Below are 16,861 nucleotides of genomic sequence, written 5' to 3'. Positions count from 1 at the left end.
AGTTGAAAATATTTATTATAACTGTTCCTGGATAACTTGTCACTGTTAATGGGACAGCAGAAAGCCAACAGTGTTTTCAAAGCGATGCAGCCTACCAGGCAAAATAATATTTTCTGAGTGTCCGTGCTTGAAAAAGGCCCTCTTGATGCCATTGCCTTGCAACGTATTAATGTCATGTAATAAAGGCTGAGTTAGGAGATGGTCCCATGGTTAGAACTGTAGCCTGGGACTCAGCTTACCCAGTTTCGGTTCCTGGCTCCACTATACACTTCCTGTCAGCCCTTGCACCAGTCACTTGGTCCTTCTGTGGCTCAGTTCCCCCTCTGTAAAATGGAGATAATAGTACTTCCCTTCCTCACCGGGGTATCTGGAGGATAAATACATTTAAAAGAATGTGAGGTGATGGGGGCCATATAAGTACCTCACATAGCTAGATCGTACCACCCTCACTTGGGGGAGCTTGACAGTACAATGCACAAATGTTATGTTTGTCTTCTCCTGCTTCTGCCACTTAATTAACTTGCAGCCTTATTTACCTGGTGAGAGTGACACACAGTACTGCTCACAAGCTAATTGTTTTCACAGCAGGCATCCCTTCTAATGCCTTTATCTGCACTGCCACTCTCCTCTCTGACATGTGCCTGGGATATTTCACCCACCTTTGATGTTGTTATATAACGGGTGCCCACAGGAGTGGTTTATCAGTTCAGGCATGTCATTTGTAGTCTTTCTGTGTTTTCTCTGTAGCTTGTGGAACTGAGACAGAGAACTGCAAAGTATTGATCCTGTTTTTTCCCTCTGCACTTCTCTGGGCCATGGATTAAAGCAAAGATAACATAAAGCTGGGTTTTAGAAACCCCACAATCTCTAATCCTTTTTACAGAACGCATACATTTTAGTATCCTTAGTTTTACAGTCCTCCAGAGAATTGCTATGTTTTCCAGTTTGCCAAAAAACCTAGATAGTCAGAATTTTATATATATATATATATAATATTTATATGTGTATATATATATATACTTATATATATACACACACACACACACACACATATTATTGGACCACTAGGGTTATGAAAGTCAAGAAATAAAAAAAATCATACTAACATTAATTTACCCAGAGTGAACACACAATGGAATCTGTTATCCAAAACTTTCGGGTAATCAGAGAAGCTGCCTTTTCTGCTGCTATCTTAGTCCAATCCTTGGACTCATACTGAAGATCTTGGTCTGGGATAATTCTAGTATCTGAAATCTGAGTCAAATAACAGATAAAATCTTTCCCTGGCCCTAATGTGGCTCAAATAGCTGAATACCCATCTGAAGAAGTCAGAGCTAACAAGGACCAGGTGTCTCATTCAGCCGGGTGTCTATTAGACATACAAAGTCAAGGATTATGGGTGATGGAGAATTAGCCTCCAACCTTGCATTAAACTCCCTGAACTGAAGGGTAGGGTCAATATTATCTGATGTGTTCTGTGATTAAACTCCAGATGAGACAAGTGGGACAGATAATACGGGTCTACAGTTAGGAACCAATGAATCTGATCCCCCAGATACCTATTCTTGTGGAATGTAGAAAATTGTATGGGGATTCTAAAGTCATTGTTCATTTGTTTTTCTTTTTTATCTTGTGAACAATGCTCAAAGGAGGGGAAAATATTCTTCCCCCACCATTAAATGAGTTGTGATACTCCCACTTTCTTACATTTCCCACCATACCTTGTTTTTTATTTTTTTCCAACTCCGAGCAATGAAAAGTGGAGATATGACATAACCATCTTTCCTGTCCTCATTCCATGTCTTATATAAAGGCAGATGTTTGGAAGATTTTTGCTTTGTATTTCAATCTGCTAAAGGGACCACGTGTGTTTTATCTGAATACTTAACTGAATATTGTCTGCCCTACTGTAGTAGCTACAATATTTGCCAGCATACAGTTTCACGTGAAATTTGACTGCAGTCCGTAGACACCTTTGCAAGAATTTCTCTACTAATTTATAGAAGGATTTTCCAGCAACTATTGTGGTTGCTAAAAAAATGATTTGGGGAAGAGAGGCTTAAAGATTTTCTGTTTAGCTTTAATTACTAATAATGTATGAGTTTCTATTTCAGTTGTTCTGTTGAAAACATTGTGGAAGTCAGTCCCAGCTCAGGGCCTAGTTTTTATAATACAAAATACTATGGAGGTTGTTGTTTCCATTTTTAGAACTTCTTACAGTACTTTCTCTCATTCCTTAACTGTACTCTTCATAAATCTACATAGCTTCACCAACTAGTCAGTAGTCTCAGCATTCAGACAGTCTTATCTTTTCTCAGCATGTCCCACTATGTTATTCTAAAATACTAGTGAATCTTTACTGGCTGTTTTCATCCTCATGAAACAATCTGTGGTACTCATATCCAGGCAGCTTATGAAACAGCACTTGTACCTTGTATGATATGAACCTGGTGCCATAATAATAATCGTGATAGTGGGTGGGTGAGTATGGTATGTATCAAATCCAAAGAGACCTTCAATTTAATGAAAATTACAAAATGGGTGTAAGACATTTTCGGCCAAACCAGGCATATGACTATGTGTGGTTAATTTGTGGTTGTTACTAGATTTGTACTGGGTTCAGTCTTAGATGGAATACATGTCATCTAGACTGAGTAAATGTGTTATGCAAGACAATAGAACTCGTATCATGTGTCTTTAGAAATGCAGCAGCACGGAATAGTATCAGATAGCAAGTAAAAAAAAAAATATAAAATTGTGTCACAAGTGTACCAAGCAGACCTCAGTTTTATACAAAACTACTCTTCTAAAATGGCAGTAATTTAACTATAAGAAGAAAAAAATAACCCAGTTTCCATATTGCAGGATTGGTAAAGTTTATGTTTAATGTTGATGATGTACTTGGAAAAACACTGTGCGTTGTTCATCAGATCTTACACTAAGTGGGAAATTACAATTGTAACTTAATATTAAGTTTTACGTGTAAGTCATTTCGCGAGAGACAAACATTGGCTGGCTGACAAAAGACCTCATGTTCAAAACCTCTGCCAAATTTATCACACAAGCTTTTATCAAATAATAACAATTTACTTAATTTTTTTAACATACAAGTTTTACTTTGCTGTTGCACATAAATGGCCCATCCTTGTCCCAATGAAGTCAACAGAAGCTGAAGGAGACTCTTGTAGTTTACAGTATTTAGCAATGTTCAAGATTTTATGACTCAGTAGAAAAAGAAAAGTAAGGTTTAATTAAGCTACATGTAGAAACATTTTCAATAATGTAATATCACAGTTAAGCTGTTGTACAAAATGTGACTGGTTTTTGCTTTTATTCACTAGCACTGGCTCACAGAACTGGAAATTTTAGCTATGATCTTCGCAGCTGCAGTCCATGATTATGAGCATACTGGGACCACAAACAATTTCCATATCCAGACAAGGTAAGCGTGCTTCATCTTGTGATAGCATGTCTGAATGCAGCTGTTGCAGCACGATCTAGGAGAAAAATGAAGGCAGTTTAGTGGCATAGATCTGAGGTTCATACCCTTTGGATCACAGTTGCAAGGCTCAGTGCCACTGGCTGTGGTCAAGATAGTACCTTAGTACATTGAAAAGGAGATTCTTGGCACTCATTCAGCGGGAAATGCTTCACCTGACCAGCAATTTCTCAAAAGTTGGCCTTGCTGTGAACATTAAAGTTCTGCTTCCTAAAATGTTTTACTTCTTTGGACACAGATGGCAGTCAGCTTTGCAGCCCTTACTTACCTATGTCATCCTTGCTCATGTGAGTAGCCTCCTTGGCTTTGATACAGCTAATGAGATTACTCATGTGAGCAAGGACAGCATGTGAGAATAAGGATCACAGGATCTGGTTGCATATCTTTAAAGTGAAATCTTCACGTTGGTTGCTCATTGATATGTGAGGGGTCATGGCAAAATGCTTGGAACACTGACTGACAAGGATGCCAGTTGTACAGAATATTTCTGAGCGTTCTCTCTTCTCATTATCCTTTGTACCCACTCACTTTATTTCTGGCTTAGTTCCTTCTTATAGTATCCCATTAGGTCATCTATTTGAAGTCGGCCTCCCAGTCCCCAGACACCCTCCCTGCCCTCCTCCATATCCCTCCTTAAATGCTGCTTCCCCTCCAGCAATGTCTTCAAACCCACCTGAACTGTTATTTGGGGTGTCGTATTTGTTTGTATTAAGTTGCAAGATCCTTGGGACACGAGGACATTTTCAAAGACACAAATGGCAGTTAGACTGGTGGGAGTGGGGAGAGTCTGAGGTGCCTTTCTCTGCCTATTTTGAGAGCATCTATACTGTGTACTGTGTAGTCCAATGGAGAGAGCACTGGACTGAGAATCAGAAGCCCTGTGTTCTAGTCCAGACGCTGCCACTGCCTTGCTATGAAAGTCTCTTTCCCTCAAGTTCCCTCCCTGTAAAATGGGGGTGATATTTACCCAGCTTTTAAAAATGTTTTGAGATCTACAAATGAAAAACACTGTAAGTGGAAATTTAATGCTATTGCAGTAGAAAAAAAGGTATAAAACGCATAGCATGCCCTTTCTTCCTTAATCCAGAAGTGCGGGTGGGGTTGGGCCTCTCATGATATGGCATATGAAGACATTTAATAATAATTAATAATTGACTTAAGTATATTTTTGCTGAAATGACTATATCATTTAAAAGTATGTTGGGCAGGGTTTGCTTTGTTATAACTATAGAAAAAGCTATCTTTTTTTCTTTAAATACTGTAGGGCAGATCCTGACCCGCTGCTGCCCTGAGATTGCCCAGAGTAGGGGAACATCTGGTGGTGCTGTCTCTATCACTGAAGTTTGGGAAAGGGGTGTGGGCAGGACTCCGTATGTCAGATATCACTGGCTTCCATAATGACCCCTTGGCCCATAGATACAGCCGGTATGAGTTAGAGCAGCCAGGCATCATTGGGACACAATGCCCCACCCTCTAATGAGAGTTAGATTGTGGAACTAGGGATCAGTCTAGTGCAGAGTGGCTCATCAGGAACCTCCTCAGCCGTACTGAAATACTGAACAATTATTTCCATCACTTTTATTTTGGCAAGAAAACCACTCTTCATAAACGAGAACAGAAGTGTTCTTCCACTTACCTGAGGTTATACTGCCTGCCAGTGGTACGCTTTAAACGCTGTAAGGACTGCATACAGGTTAATCAGTTGATGTGCTTTGGGACATATGGTTTGATAAATCTGATGATGAACAAATTCCATGTCTGCAGCTAGATTACCAGCAAAAGCCCTTTCCTTTTCAACATACTGGTGCATTCACACAGTCCGGCTAAAAATAAATTGTTGTATCACTTCAATCAGTTGTTCTAAGTTTAAACTGCTTTTCTATTTTAGTCTTTTATATTTTGGTTTGAAGTACTGCAAAAGTGGAAAATAAATTAAGCTGTTAAACTCTGAGTTTTACAGTTAAATACTTACTAGTACATATTGAATCTGACCCTAAAAAAAGAGATCTATTCGCCTTTCATCCATGTTTCTATTGCTTCAAAAAGGTAGAAGAAATTACCCTCAGAGTCATGTCAAATCTCTGCACTGATTAAAAACAACCATGATTAGCTATGTGGATAAAAAAAGTGTGCTTCACCAAAATACCTGATTGGCAAATCATAGATTTTCCCATATTAATAAGAGACTGGACAGAAACACTGTCATTATTTAGGTAGGATATGCTTTGTTCACTTAATAAACAAACTTTCCAATCCTGCTTTACTTCTGTAGTTTCCGTGGTACCATACCATACACATGAGTGGTTAGTTTGAATTTTTTAATAGTACTCATTGTTTCAAGGGTACATTTCCACCTAACTAACAGCAGAGCTAGCTGAGTAGTGAAATCATCACAGAGCACTTTAGAACAGGTTTCAGAGGGGTAGCCGTGTTAGTCTGTATCAGCAAAAACAATGAGGAGTCCTTGTGGCACCTTAGAGACTAACAAATTTATTTGGGCATAATTTTTCATGGGCTAAAACCCACTTCATCAGATGCATGGAGTGAAAAATACAGTAAGCAGTATATATATATATATCACAGCACATGAAAAGATGGGAGTTGCCTTACCAAGTGGGGGGTCAGTGCTAACGAGGCCAATTCAATTAAGGTGGCAGTGGCCTATTCTCAACAGTTGACAAGAAGGGGTGAATATCAAGAGAGGGGAAATTACTTTTGTAGTGCTAAGGATGCCAATGCAATCAAGGTGGACGTCGCCCATTTCCAACAGTTGACAAGAAGGTACGAGTATCAGGAGAGGGAAAATTACATTTTGTAGTGACCCATCCACTCCCAGTCTTTATTCAGGCTTAATTTGATGGTGTCCAGTTTGCAAATTAATTCCAGTTCTGCAGTTTCTCATTGAAGTCTGTTTTTGAAGTTTTGTTGTTGAAGAATTGCCACTTTTAAGTTTTTACTGAGTGTCCAGGGAGATTGAAGTGCTCTCCTACTAGTTTTTGAATGTGTCACAATTCTTGATGTCTGATTTGTGTCCATTTATTTTTTTGCATAGAGACTGTCAGGTTTGGCCAATGTACATGGCAGAGGGGCATTGCTGGCACATGATGGCATATATCACATTGGTAGATGTGCAGGTGAACCAGCCCCTGATGGTGTGGCTGATGTGGTTAGGTCCTATGATGGTGTCCCTTAAATAGATATGTGGACAGAGTTGGCAATGGGGTTTGTTGCAGGGATTGGTTCCTGGGTTAGTGTTTTTGTTGTGGGGTGTGTAGTTGCTGGTGAGTATTTGCTTCAGGTTGGGAGGCTGTCTGTAAGTGAGGGCTGGCCTGTCTCCCAAGGTCTGTGAGAGTGAGGGATCATCCTTCAGGATAGGTTGTAGATCCTTGACGATGCGCTGCAGAGGTTTTAGTTGGGGGCTGTAGGTGACGGCTAGTGGTGTTCTGTTACTTTCTTTGTTGGGTCTGTCCTGTAGTAGATGACTTCTGGGTACCCTTCTGGCTCTGTCAATCTGTTTCTTCACTTCACCAGGTGGGTACTGTAGTTTTAAGAACGCATGATAGAGATCCTGTAGGTGTTTGTCTCTGTCTGAGGGATTGGAGCAAATGCGATTGTGTCTTAGAGCTTGGCTGTAGACAATGGATCGTGTGATGTTGTCTGGATGAAAGCTGGAGGCATGTAGGTAAGTATAGCGGTCAATAGGTTTCCGATATAGGGTGGTGTTTATGTGACCATTGCTTATTTGCATAGTAGTGTCCAGAAAGTGGATCTCTTGTGTGGACTGGTCCAGGCTGAATATGATGGTGGGGTGGAAATTGTTGAAATCCTGGTGAATTCCTCAAGGGCCTCCTTCCCATGGGTCCAGATGATGAAGATGTCATCAATGTAGCGCAAGTAGAGTAGGGGTGCTAGGGGACAAGAGCTGAGGAAGCGTTTTTCTAAGTCAGCCATAAAAATGTTGGCATATTATGGGGCCATGTGGGTACCCATAGCAATGCCACTGACTTGAAGGTATGAATTGTCCCCAAATCAGAAATAGTTGGGATGCAGGAAGAGGTCATATTGTCAAGCACACTGTTGTGACTTAACAAATTACCACTAATGATAACAAGTGATAGCAAGGTCATAACCAGGGGTGGCTCCAGGCACCAGCGCACCAAGCGCGTGCCTGGGGCGGCAAGCTGCGGGGGGCGGCCTGCTGGTTGCCATGAGGGCGGCAGTCAGGCTGCCTTCGGCGGCATGTCTGCGGGAGGTCCGCTGGTCCCGCGGCTTCGGCAGCAATTCGGCGGCGGGTACGCCGAAGGTGCGGGACCGGCGGACCACCCGCAGGCATGCCGCCCAAGGCTACCTCACTGCCGTGCTTGGGGCGGCAAAATACATAGAGCCGCCACTGGTCATAACTCTTTAAAAATAATATTTAGAGCTCTCTTTATACAAGGTAATCAAAGCAGACCTTTCTCAGAATAGAAGCTACATATTATTTATCAACTTTTCAGTCGCAAAGCTCCCCCGTTGGTGAATCCATTACAATATTATCTTCTACTGCACATGAGTAGTTTGAATAGCTTGATTTTGAGCACTTCTGCTTGCTAGATTAGTACCTCTCCTCTCATTTGATATAGTATGACATTCAAAAACACTACAATAAAGGAATGGTCAAGTTTCAAAGTCAAGCACTCAAAATTTGGGAAATGCCAGAATTATGGTTGCTTGTGCAACCTTAATTCAGCCCCTTTATTCATTATGATACCGTTGCTAATTAATTATATGATCACATATACTATTTTTTCCATAGGACACCTTCCTCATTCAGTGCACAGGATGGATGTTGCACTGTGAATGAGCAGCTACAAAATACTTAATTTTATCCTTAGTTGTCCAGTGTGTGGCCCCAGACCTCATTCACTACCCACTATTCAAACATTTCGTTCAGATTGGCTGGAGCTGCTGCTGCTGAATCCCATCCAGTTTTTCTTTTTTAAAGACAAAACACACCAAACACACACAAGAGAAGACAGAAATGAATAATAAAATTAGAGAATGCAGCTTCTGTCTGAGACCTGGCAAATCTGAGCTAGCATCAGGCTGTTTAAGGCATTGCTTTTAGCTGCCTCTGATCACAGACTCAAAGCAAAATATGCAGTCTTGGCCGGCTAAGCAGGACACTTCTAAAACAGAAGGCAAAAAGAGAGAAAGAGAAGAAAGAGAAGAAATAAGGTGGGAAGGGAAAATGACACTTGAGGGAGGAGGTGACAGCAAGAACCCAAGTCTCATTCCTGTTGGTGTTCAGGATTTAGCCAAAGCCGGGAGAGGTAGCAATGTTATCAGGTTCCCTCTGTCTGGTCTGGTCTGGTCAGGACACCTTTCAGGAATGGGATGAAGTCCCAGCAGTGCGTGGTTTCTGGAGTCCCAGGAAATGACGAGGAGGCAGCCCTGATGGCAAGGGCATATTCCTTCTAGCCCAACTGGCATCATAATTCCCCAACAAAGTCGGTTTTTAAGGCCCTCCAGAAGTGGAGATGAGAGGAATAGTCAACTTAAGAGTACAGGCCCCTGTGCACATCTCAGGTTGAGCTTCCAGAAAACGGAGAACACACAGAAGCCACTTGCAAAAAGTTTGGTTTAAATGACTTGCCCGACATCACACAGGAACTCTGTGGCACCAGCTTGAGGGGAGGAGGGCATTGACATGAAAAGAAAGATCAGTTCTCATCCCTGGTGCCATAGCTGCCCCAAGCAGCTGGGAGGAGCAATTGCAGGAAGAGGCCTGCTCGGGCACTATAACCCTGGACTGGAGCATGCTTATCATGGGTGGAATCTTCAGCAAATTTAACTGCTAAACTCTAAAAAGTCTCTACAGATCAGTGTGAACTGAGATTTTCAGAGGCTAATAACTTGGTCAAATTCAGGTTGATTTCCACGGGTCAAACCCCTTACATCAAGGTTACCCCCATCTGGCACATTTCAAATCCCCACTCCAAAGCATGGAGGCTCAAGAAGTTCTCTGTGAAATGGTGTTTAGAATTTTTTCACATGGGAGGAACATATATTTCCCCTAACTCCATTTTGAGAAATACCTGAACCATTTTTGCTGAAATTCCTCCCACCTCTTTCTAACTCCCCATTCTAAAATAAAATCAGCCTGAGGTAGATATCTAGCATGGATTTAGCCCAAATGGTTGAAATTCAAGAAAGTTATAAGCAATTGAAAACAGGGTTTTATAATGGGAACTGTCAGACAACTTGAAGTACAGATCTCACTCCCTGCCCCACATATAATATCATATAAGTTGTATTATTATAATTTTTTTTAGTCAGAGCGAGCCTGATTTTGCAATCTTTTCTTAGGTAGGACTCAGGCAAAACTGCCTTTAAATTCAATGAACGTTTTCTTTGTGTAAATACTATAGGATTGGACCCTTATCCTGTATACCTCGTGAATTAGCTGTTTTATTGCTAAATGATGTAACAGGTACAAACATGAAAGAAGGCCCCTTTGATACCACTGGATGTACCTGGTCCAAATGCTTGTGAGACAGGTGGAAGAAGGAGTAATATTGTTTGAGGATATTATTTTTCTCTTAATTTCATTTTTTCAGGATTTTCCTCACAAATTAATCTCTCTGATGTATTAATTACATATTATAAAGAGAAAACAATGATACATTCAAAATCTGGTCCTTGCCCTTTACAGTAGCTAATATGGCAAGTAAGTTCAATTACCGGCATAGCTGCACTTTTTTTTTTATTATGAGGCATTATCTGTGAGGTTTTCTTTTCAGATCTTTATCTTCTAGGACGAAATAAATATCATGTCAAACTAAATCAACAGACCCTTTAATGGCAACAGAGCCCCTTTCTCTCTATTATGCTAACATCAGTGTCCTGTTGCTAATCATACCTCTTTTATACCTAGGTCAGACGTTGCAATTTTGTACAATGATCGTTCTGTTCTTGAAAATCATCATGTGAGTGCTGCTTACAGACTTATGCAAGAGGAAGAGATGAACATTCTGGCAAATTTAACCAAAGATGACTGGAGGTAAGATCTATTGGGACATTAAGGATGATTCCAATAAATAAAAAGGGTAGGTCTTCTCCTTTGCACCTCATTTTGGATATGTGTACACTTTGAATTGGAGGTGACATACTCATGCTAACTCTCTTTGAGCTAGGGCACTAAAATAGAATGTAGTCCTGGCAGCACGATGGGCTAGCCACCCCGTGTACGTACCCATCCAAGACCCTAAGCACGTACTAAAGGCAACGAATCCATCCCACTTTCATGGCTATGTTCTATTTTTAGCACGCTAATTCTGAGAGCTAGAGCAAGTATGTCTCCTGAAGCTGAGAATCATACCACCAGCCTGAAGTGTAGACATGCCCTTTGAGTTCTAGCTGAAACTGAAGAAGCCTTGGAAAGGAAGCATGTAAGAGCATTAGAACTTAAGTGGGCATTAAAAAAGATGATCAGAATCGTAATTGACATTTCACAATAACTTGAGCCACAATATCATAAATGATAATTGTTGGGACTGCCTTGAGGTCTTCCATTATTAAGAAAGTTGCTATGGTGTACAACAGTGCATGCAGAGAACTCAAATCACAAGCCTTCCTGTGTTACTATTGGTAGAGCTGTTATCATTCAAGTACCCCTAAAATATCTAACCAATAGCTGTATTGCGGTGTTACTGGCAGGGAATGGTGTCCCTAAAGACAGAGCGCCAAATTCTGCTCACAATAATACTGTACCTGCACAATCCAATTGTCTTCAGAGGAGTTGCAAATTTTGCCCATCATGTACATAAAGCTGCAGTACTGGCCCAGACAGAAGCCTCTTTGTATAACACCTTCTTGTTTGCATGTATTTGTTTATTTCCTCTTTGGAATCAGACCATCGTTAGACAATTCAGTTGCATGTAGCTGAATTCAGAGATGGAATATGTAAAACTGGCTTATAGACAATCAGGGTGTTAATATTTAACAATACAGGGAGTTAAAACCTATTGATTTTTAATCCATTAATTACCCTTAATTGTTGCGGCACACCTCATACATAAAATATTTTTTTCATCTCTATGATTGAGGCGGACTGCTACATGTTTTTGACTTTATTTTTTTTTTCAGGGCACACTTACTCTCATTCATTGTCCTTAAATTCTTTAAATGAATTTAGTTCTGGACAAAGATCAATAGCTCTGAAAACTGATTTTAAATTTGCGCTATGAGAGTATTCTCTTACCCACACTGCCTCCACCAGTATGACTTAACATTGTTCTGGAGGCTTCTACCTTCTGAGGATTGAAAGGATAGTTCCATCTCTGTGATTCCTCTGCTTAGACTGCCACTGAATACGAAGAAAGTGATAGTGTTTTGGGGACCTAGAAGAGCCAGCAAACAACTTTCAGATGCTGATACCTTTCAATCCCCAGCAGTTTGTGTCACTTAGAGGGTGAAAGATTCTGAATCTTTATGCCACTTACATGGAGGTGTGGAGTCAGTAGTTAAACTTTTTCTCTTTATTTTTTTCCATAGATATTTTATCCTAGCTAGATGTTTGTCACACTCATTAACATGTTATCTAAGTGCCTTAAGATATATAGGACTAGAATCTGGTCCAGCCAAGCTACAGTCAGGAAAGGACTGGGGCAAAGACATCTCTGGGCTTCCCTGATCTTGGGGTCACCAAGGACTAGTCCCCAACATAAATCAGTGCAATTTGGGCACTGACTGAATTTACACCCAGCTGCCCCCAGAGGCCACACTAGCAGCCTGGGATCAACAGGACCCAGTGCATCCCAGCCACTCCTCCTTCCTCAGGTGGCTGGGGCAGGGGAGATAGGAATAGAACAGGAGTCCCTATGACAGCAGAGGATTTCCCAGTGCTGGGAGAAGCCTCCAGTGCCCAGATCTGTCAGCTCCATGCTGCTTTGCATTGGGAGACTGGAGCAGAGCAGGTCTCAGGATCTGGACTGTAATAGTGTAGTTTTTGTAGCATATACATGTATTTCTAAAATAGTCTTTTCTACCAAGACTGATCAATCTTCATACTGACTTTCCTTCTTTTTTATGCTGGACTGTACACAATGTGGCACCTCTCTCTCAGTGGTGCTCTTTGTCTCTTCCTCTTACATTTCTCTTTGCTTTAGTGGTAATTTAGTATGCTCTTTTAGAAGTTGTTCAACTACTCTCCAATTGTGCTTGCACTAGCTATTGAAATACCTTTTATTGTGACCTATTCTGTATTTCCTATTTACGTTAGTGATGTTTTAGTATAGATATTTGTATCAGAATTTCTTTATATGGAATGGTTACACAGCGCCCAGATTCTGCTCTCTGTTATACTCATCCAACCCACGTGAAGTCAGCAAGGTTGCATGGCAGCCATAGGGGGCAGAAATTTGGCCCCTTTAATGAGAGTATAATATATTTATTTAATAGAGGCAGGAAGCCCAATTATTACATGTAGCTAGGTATCATTAATTGTGAAGACTTCTGAAAATTCTGCTATGTTATCACCGATACTCAAACATGAATACATGGATTTACTTACCTGAGCTAAAGTAGGGCACCCAATTCTCTATTTGGTCACATAAATCAGCACTTAATATTGGTACCTCTAATAAATCTGTGCGTGCCTAAGTACTGATTTGAATACCCACTCAATTTGTGGAACTGGTTGACCTCATTTTGAGGGTCAGGTTGGAAAATTATGATCACCTGGTATTCATTTTGTAAGTTCAAAAATATTCTTGTTTCCCTGTTATTGTTTGCCCTGGTTCAATAGCACAGTGGAAAATCCATTTAGCCACTTGAAAGAAGCACTTCAGTTTTTTTAATTATTAATAGAATGAACTTTTTTGATTCTCTTTATTGAAATTCATGCCATTAAAATAGCTTTGAAGCTTACAATAAAGCAAATTGGCAGTAAATTGAAATGATAATTTGTTCGACTTTTTCAACACACTTCCTGTCTGATTCATTTCTTAAGTACTGTCAGACCTGTTTTCTTCAGTTGTACTGATCTTTTTTAATGCCCATGCCTGGTTAAACTATGGCTTTGCTAATTATTTCATCAAGATAAAGAAAAGTGATTGAGATTTTTTTTTTTTTTGCATTACTATTTTTTCTACCTCTTAACATCAGGGAGAATGTGCTAATAAATTGTCGGCCTCAATTAACTTTAAACACAAGGTTTGGGTCTGAATCAGTGAAGTGCTGCCAACATTGTAACAAGGGCTTTGTCAGAGGTTAATACATGTGACATTCCCCAAGTAGTATAGTCATTCCTCGCTCTTTCCCTCAACCAAACCTCACCCACCCACCCCCACACAAAATCCATTCTTTCCATACTCTTCTCCCTTACTTACCTCCCCTCTCCAAAAAATCCAGCAATCCTTTCACCCTCCTTTCAAAGAGGAAATAAACGAATACATGCAAATTAAGAAGATGTTACACAGAAAGGCTTCTGTCTGGGCCAGTACTGCAGCTTTATGTACATGGTGGACTAAATTGTGCTCTCACATCATGCAACTCCTCAAAGACAATTGGACTGTGCAGGTATTATTGTGAGCAGAATTTGGTCTCCCTTTCCACACCAGCCATTATCCTTTGATCCGCCATGCTTCCACCTCCCCAGCAGTACAGGGGTACTCTTCTAAGTGGCTCACACAGCAGCAGCAGTGCTGGCAAATGGGTGCCCTGTGGTCTTCGCTGGCAGTAGTGGTGGTAGACATCTTGTCCTGCAACCTCTGGGTGTCAGGTAGGGCGACCACCTTTTCAAAAAGCAAACACAGGACACATGCAGGAACCCCACCCCCTCCATGGCCTCACCTCTTGCCCCTCCTCTTCCCTCAATCCCCCACCCCCTGGTCCTCCTCTTCCCCACGAGGCCTCGCCCCCTGGCCTGGCTGGAAGCCAGAGCCAGGCTGTGGTAAGAACCACCCAGGGAGCCCTGGCCCTTCCAACTGCCCTGGGCAGGGGGCTGGGGTGCCCGAGAGCAACCTCCAGCCTGTATACCCACCTCCTTGGATGTGCCACCCAAGGCAGGGGGAGGGTCTGGGGCTCCCCACAGTGGTCCAGACCCCCTGGGCAGCTCTTACCACGGCCTAGCTCAGGCTTCCAGTCTGGCCAGGGACAATCCTTGAGGGGAAGAGGACGAGCAGGGGACAGGGCCTCGTGCTGAGCGGGGGCTCAGGGATTACTCTTAAAAGTGAGCTCAAGAATTGCAAATTCAAAGGAAAGAAAAATCTGTAGAAACAGGGAGTAGAAGTTTGTTTCAGGTTTGTGTTAGGTTTTTTTTCTTTCCTATTTTCCCCCAAAACAGCAGAGTGTAACTAATATAAACCCCTCAGTTTCCATGCAACTTCTGCCTGTTTCTTACAAAAATTGGCTTGCTTCATTTGAAGGGTACAAGTTCAAAGCAATGTGCAGGAGGAACAGTTGGGATGCAGGTTAATTAGTGTCATATCACGAGGTCAGGCAAGGTTGCCATGGTTGCACATCATTATTTGAATAGCAAAGGGAGGTCTGAATCTCCACTCAGTTACACCAGTGCAAATCAGTAGTAAATCCATTGAAATTAATGAGTGACACCAGCTTAAACCTACTGTTGAGGGAGCTCAGTCTCAAAACTTTTAATAAACCATCACATCTCCTCTAAACAGAATTGTAATTAACTCATATCTTAAAAGCATAAACATAGCATTTCACACTAATGTTTAACAAGGTTTGTTCTAGAACCCCCTGAATGCCACATTTTACTCACAGACTCAGACTTTAAGATCACAAGGGACCATCATCATCTAGTCTGCCCTCCTCCACATTGCAGGCCACTCCTGTAATAGACTCCTAACTGCTGGCTGAGTTACTGAAGTCCTCAAATCATGGTTTAAAGACTTCAAGATACAGAGAATCCACCATTTACACTAGTTGAAACCTGCAAGTAACCTGTGCCCCATGCTGCAGAGGAAGGTAAAAAAAAATCCAACCCACCAGGGTCTCTGCCAATCTCACCTGGGGAAAATTTCTTCCCAACCACACATATGGCGATGAGTTAGACCCTGAGCATGTTGGAAAGACCCACCAGGCAGACACCTGGGAAAGAATTCTCTGTAGTAACTGAGAGCCCTCCCGACTGTGCTGCTGTAACTGGCTATAGACCGCTCCCGGTCCTACACTCCCACCAGCATTCACACAGGCAGGGACACACCCAACTGCAGTTGTGTGCAGGCTTTGGCCAGCCGCTGCATGAACCAACAATAGAGAGGCTACAGCCAAGATAACCCCCAGCTTCCCAGCCTAGGATCCCAGAGCTGTGCCATCCTGCCCTGGTCAAAACCCCGACCAGTACGAATTTATTACTCAGTTCTCCTCTCCCTCAATGTGGAGAGGAATATGCACAGTACACTTGTGTTAAACCAAGCTGAGATTTTCCCCAGACACTTCAGTTCAAAGGCACACTGGTTTAGATTAAAACAAAGTTTATTAACTACAAAAAGACAGATTTTAAGTGATAGCAAACAGATCAAAGCAGATTACCTAGTAAATAAACAAAACCGCAAACTAAGCCTAATAATACTAGAAAGATTGGATATGAATTAGCAATTTCTCACCCTGACTGATGATACAAGCAGGCTTGCAGATTCTCAAGGCACAAGCTGCACTTGCTTTGCAACTTGGGATCCCCACCCCCATTCCAAGTCCTTTTCTTTCGGAGCTTCTCCAGGTGTTGAGTTGTGGGGGAGTGAAGAACAACAGATGATGTCACTCCCTGCCTATGGTGGGAACCCTTTGTTCCAAAAAACAGTTCCCAGCCCAGTTTGTGGAAAAAGACAGGTACCCAAAATGGAGATCAGTGTCATGTGGTCTGGTCACATACCCTTGCATGCCCTGCTGAGTCATAGCAGCCATTATTTACAGGCTGTCTGGAGCGATCTCAGGAAGGCTCACCAGGTGGGAGATAAGCTTCTCATAAGGCAGGGGTTCCCAAACTTGGTTTGCGGCTTGTTCAGGGTGAGCCCCTGGCAGGCCACGAGACGCTTTGTTTACCTGATACGGCTGCTCGCAGCTCCCAGTGGCTGCAGTTCGCCATTCCCGGCCAATGGAATCTGCGGGAAGCAGTGGCCCCGCCCGCGCCGCTTCCCACAGTTCCCATTGGCCGGGAACAGCGAACCGTGGGCACCGGGAGCTGCGAGCAGCCGTACCTGTGGACGCTCAGGTAAACAGTGTCTCGCGGCCCGCCAGGGGCTTACCCTGAACAAGCCGCAAACCAAGCTTGGGAACCCCTGTCCTAAGGCCTATTGTTTTTCCTAATGGCCCATTACCCTGAATAGGCCCTTCCCCACCAGCTGTCTAAGCAGA

At 42.2% G+C, this 16,861-nt stretch overlaps 1 protein-coding gene across 2 annotated transcripts in view; it reads left to right on the top strand.

The window, feature by feature from the left end:
- The window catches only part of PDE1A (phosphodiesterase 1A), a 259,510-nt gene that overhangs the window by 197,930 nt on the left and 44,719 nt on the right, over window positions 1-16,861 (top strand). For both annotated transcript variants that reach the window (XM_065413365.1, XM_065413366.1), the window contains exons 7-8: window positions 3,342-3,442; window positions 10,416-10,541. In XM_065413365.1, the coding sequence (XP_065269437.1) occupies window positions 3,342-3,442; window positions 10,416-10,541 (227 nt within the window). The remainder of the gene's footprint in view (window positions 1-3,341; window positions 3,443-10,415; window positions 10,542-16,861) is intronic.

Source organism: Emys orbicularis, chromosome 11, assembly GCF_028017835.1.
Source record: "Emys orbicularis isolate rEmyOrb1 chromosome 11, rEmyOrb1.hap1, whole genome shotgun sequence".
NCBI classification, from domain to species: Eukaryota; Metazoa; Chordata; order Testudines; family Emydidae; genus Emys; species Emys orbicularis.
Note: the sequence above shows the minus strand (reverse complement) of the source record. Positions and strands in the feature narration are given on the sequence as shown.